At 33.4% G+C, this 4,725-nt stretch overlaps 1 protein-coding gene across 1 annotated transcript; it reads left to right on the top strand.

The window, feature by feature from the left end:
• The first annotated feature begins 211 nt into the window (after positions 1 to 211).
• Positions 212 to 2,488, top strand: LOC132068672 (small ubiquitin-related modifier 2). The gene is made up of 3 exons (XM_059462340.1): positions 212 to 294; positions 1,784 to 1,933; positions 2,103 to 2,488. Exons 1-3 carry the CDS (start codon positions 223 to 225, stop codon positions 2,166 to 2,168), a joined length of 288 nt encoding a protein of 95 aa, XP_059318323.1. The 5' UTR covers positions 212 to 222; the 3' UTR covers positions 2,169 to 2,488.
• Positions 2,489 to 4,725: the final 2,237 nt, after the last annotated feature.

Raw genomic sequence — 4,725 nt, 5'->3', positions numbered from 1 at the left:
ATATATTTTGGGATTTTTAACTACAGAAATTCTCTTTATTTATTCCGATCCCTGGTTTAACTACATAAAAAAAAAAATGATATTTAAGGCAATATATAGTATAGGGTTAAAGGGCTTGGGCCAGAGCAGTGACCCATACAAAACCAAAGTGGTGCCCAATATAAATAAAATGATAGAAATAACTGAGCGTGGAACCATATTTTTGGATTAAGGGTTTGAGAGATGTCAACAGAGGAAGACAAGAAGCCCACAGGGGATCAAGCTGCTCACATCAATCTCAAAGTTAAAGGCCAGGTATTTTCTCTTCCCTTACAATATGCTCTTTTAGCGTATTGGACAATTAGGGTTTCCTTTGGTACGCCTTTGTTAAAAGTACTTTCTGTTTGGATGGTTGTTACATAATATATCCTATTGTGTTGTACTGTATTGGTTTTTCGTTTTCCGTCTTTATATAGTGTCACACACCACCAAATTTGAAGGATAAACCTACAAGAAAGTAGGGTAACAAGGTAAAGCTAGGTGGGATAAAATAGGACTATTTGATACTCTCTCCGGATCAAAAAGAATGTCCACTTAGCCATTTGCACAACCCTTAAGAAAATACTAACTCCTAGAACAAAAAATAGGTAATTGCTCCTAATTAAATAGGTATTGGGATTTGATCACATAGCACTTAATGGGTGAAAATCTGAAAAAATAAGGTTAATTCTTTCTTGATTTGATAAGTGGACACTCTTTTTGATCCAGAGGGAGTAATAAGCATAGACAAAATGAGGGGGAAAAAAAAGGTAACAGCCACGACTAGATGTTACCTTCTCAATAAAAAAAAAGAAAACAGACGCGACTAGGTAAGATACAAGTGTAATAAGTTTAAGAAGCAACATAAGGTTCCACCCAAACACACACACACACACACACATATAATAAAGTGGAGTAATGGAGGGACGCTGCTGAAGACATTTATTAGCTATTTGAAAGCCAACTTTGACTATTATAAATCCAAAGTGTTGGCAAATGAATTGAAAATTTTGGGTTATTAATAACAAGGTAAAATAGGTATAAAATGGTAAATTTGGTTCCTGTGGATGGTAGTGGTGTGCCACTTATTGTGGTCTTTCCCGAGATCTGAATATATGTTTTGTCGATGCTAAAGCTTAAACCAACTTTAGTCTTGGTTAATATTGTGGATGCAAATGATCGTGTGGTCTTGTGTCTTTACAGTATAAATCGGTGGGTCCGGATGTTGCTTTTGTTTGTATGGTGGTGTTACTGAACTAAATGATTTTATGGTTTTTTTTTTTTTTTTTTTTTTTTTTTTGACAATGTTAACAAATGATTTTATGGATTTTGTAGAAAGTTATCAAAAGGATGGGAAGTGATGGTTTTTTTTTTTTGGCTTTTATTATAGAGGACTATAGCTATCAACAATGATTTAAATGTAGCTGTGGTTCTCCATGTTAAGTCAAGGTAAACCTGGGTTGGCTGGATAATACCATTAATTAGAAACCTATTCTTCTGTTTTAGGGTCTATTTCATTTTGCTAGTGCTACCTACTAACAAGCCTGCCTTTGGACTGGAGAAATATAGTACAGTTGATCCCATATGTGCTTGTTAATGTTCTGTTAAGAACATTTTGGTTCCTTTTCTCTTCTGTTATCTCAACTTTCGTCTTCATGGTATGGATTAGGTTGAGCCTATTATTTCAGAAAAATGTTTCTATGCACATTACAGAGGAGGGAAATGGCCGACTGAGTGATTGATTTGGTTGGTTTATTGGTTGCAGGATGGGAACGAAGTCTTCTTCAGAATCAAAAGAAGCACTCAGCTAAAAAAATTGATGAATGCATATTGTGACAGGCAGTCAGTTGATTTCAATTCAATCGCCTTCTTGTTTGATGGCCGTCGTCTTCGAACGGAGCAGACTCCAGATGAGGTCTCTCTCTATATACAAGCAGAGTAACACCCCACCCCCACCACCCCCTAAGAAAAAAGAAAGGAAAAGACTACGGGACACAGAAAAGCCCACTCATTTTGCTTGTTTATGTGCTTAGCGCTCATAATAAATTTTCCTATAATCTGACAATTTTTCTTCTTTGCTTCAGCTGGAGATGGAAGATGGTGATGAAATCGATGCAATGTTACATCAAACTGGAGGCACAACTTTCTGAATCTTCCCTCTTTGTTAATGAACATATTATTATGTGTTTTCATGATTTGAACTTAAATGAGACAGGTTTTGCAACTCTATGGCCCATATGATGTAATGAGATTGGCCTGTTTACTTAAGTTGCTCCAGCCGAGTTGAACTTAATTCTTACCGTTTACCCGACAAGTAAATCGTGAAATCTATCTTTTAGTTAGCTATATCATTAGTTGGAATGATATAAGTTGAGATATTTGTCGGTTCTAAAATTATTGTGTTTCTCAAATAGCTCCATTGAGCTGAGCTGCACGTTCATGTTTTGATCGGAGTGTGGATTCCCATCTCTAGTGTAAAAGCTTCGTGTGGCAATATCTCGCCAGTGGTTTGTTTAAGAGCTTTCATTCACTTTCTTTGATGCTACAATAGGTTGATTGTGGTGATCGACCCCGTTTCTCTATTTGGGAATAGCAAAATTTTTTTGGTAAGATTTCCTTGATGTGATAGAAGTAAATACTGATATAAGAAGGAGCCTTGTTTGACTGATGATATCATTAGAGGTGAGACCAGTTCAAAAATGAGAGTGATTTTATTATGTGTACTATGAACTCTTTTTTATATGTACATGTAGGTTGAAAATAAGGAGTTTAGTTAAATGCGTTGATTTGAGATCTGTCTCTGGTTCATGTCCTTGAAATTACCATAGGAAATGGCATCCAGTCGTGTGCTAAAACCTGGTGCACAGGAATAGTAGGAACAGTAATAATGAATTCAATAGTAGCAAGTGTGTGCTGCTCGCGAGTAGTTTAGGGTTCACTCAGACAGTCGGTAATATACAACATACCCAGCAAATATCTCACAAGCGGGGTGTGGAGGCTTGTACATGCACCTTATCCCTACTTTCGCTTGCTAGAGAAATTTTCTGATAGATTGTCGCTTCAAGAAAATAATTTTTCAAAACAGGTTTGAAAAAAACAAATATAAAGACAGTCGTTAATAAGCTATATAATTTGAATCAGAACTACACAACCCATTCAAGTCCTTAGTCTTGATGGTACTTATGTTTGTGGCAGCTGTTGCTACTTAATGCCTTATAATCATTAGTTGTCTCCTTTGTGGCTGCTTTGTAGAGCTTACTATTGAGTAATTTTCCTGGAATAGTTATTTATTCAAGTTTTTAAATGATATGCGCTCGATTTAAATCTAAATTTTTTTTTTCCTAAAATGGTTTAAGAAAATAATTGTGTATAAATAGATTGGATGCCTTATTAAAATCGTAAAAGTTGCAATGCCTTCTTACAATCGTAAAAGTTGAATGCAATAAATATCTTTTACATTTTGAAAAGAGTAGCAATATTTGAAGAAGAAAATTATAGATTAACGTTCAAACTCAACAATAGGGGAGAAAATATAGGTGGAAATTCTAATAAGATAACGTATGAAAAAATTCCATTCAAATAAATGTTTGTGGTTGCTTTTCTCTTTTTTCCCTCTGAAACGTATTGTATCCTTTGGACAGACCAAACAATTATATTTTCTCTAGATGTAAGTCGGGGCTGCTAAGAAATACCATTGTTCTTTTTGGAGCTAAGTAATTAGTACAATCCTCTCTTGAGCATTATATTGAGGGAGAAGGGTCAAATATACCCCTCTATTTTAATTTATTAGCTAACTTTGCTCTCCGTTAGCCAAAGTAGTTAAATATACCCGTCTCGTTATAAGGTGGGGTCAAATATACTCCTACCGTTAGCAAAGTTTCAAAAAGAACTCTCATTTCTAACATATTTTTAACATATTCCCACATAAGCAAGTCTAGTTATTAGAATTGAGTGACATGGACGCCACATGGCATTTAACTTATTCTATGTGGTGCAGACATGGCAAATTTTTAAAAAACAATCCAGAAAATTGATTTTTTTAAAACTAATATGGAAAAAAATGGCTTTTTAAAATCTGACACTTTTTGTTTTAATAAAACTCATTTTTTTAAAATATACTTTTGAAAATTGGATATTTTAGTTAAAAAATTTGGAAAATGATTTTTTGTTTTAAATCTAGAAAATTGTAAAGTTTTGTTTTTTTTTTTTAAAAAAGTGGCCTAATTTTTTTTTATTTGGATTAATTTTAAAAAATCTGAAAAACCGATTTTACAAAAAATCATTTTCCAGATTTTTTAATAAAAAATCCAATTTTTTAGATTTTTTTTTTTAAGAAGCGGGTTTTATAAAATCAAATAAAATTCATATTTATAAAAGTCATTTTTAACATTTTTTTTTTTAGAAAAATCAATTTATAGATTGTTTTTTAAAAAAATTGTCACGTAGGCACCACATAAAATAAGTTAAATGTCATGTGACGTCCATGTCACCCAATTCCAATGACTATACTTGTTTATGTGGAAATATGTTAGAATTGAGGGATATTTTTGAAACTTTGCTAACGGTAGGAGTATATTTGGCCCCAACTTGTACGGGATGGGTATATTTGACTACTTTAGCTAACAGAGGGTAAAGTTAGCCAATAAACTAAAGTAAACAGGTATATTTGAACCTTTTCCCTTATATTAAACTATCAGATATTCACCT

This window comes from Lycium ferocissimum, chromosome 8 (genome assembly GCF_029784015.1).
Source record: "Lycium ferocissimum isolate CSIRO_LF1 chromosome 8, AGI_CSIRO_Lferr_CH_V1, whole genome shotgun sequence".
Classification (NCBI taxonomy): domain Eukaryota; kingdom Viridiplantae; phylum Streptophyta; class Magnoliopsida; order Solanales; family Solanaceae; genus Lycium; species Lycium ferocissimum.
Note: the sequence above shows the minus strand (reverse complement) of the source record. Positions and strands in the feature narration are given on the sequence as shown.

Bases quoted from the DNA above. Each gene is read 5' to 3' on its own strand.
- LOC132068672 (XM_059462340.1), top strand. From the start codon at position 223: ATGTCAACAGAGGAAGACAAGAAGCCCACAGGGGATCAAGCTGCTCAC. The intron at 295-1,783 runs GTATTTTCTCTT...TATTGGTTGCAG, and splicing joins ATCTCAAAGTTAAAGGCCAG to GATGGGAACGAAGTCTTCTT. The intron at 1,934-2,102 runs GTCTCTCTCTAT...TCTTTGCTTCAG, and splicing joins CGGAGCAGACTCCAGATGAG to CTGGAGATGGAAGATGGTGA.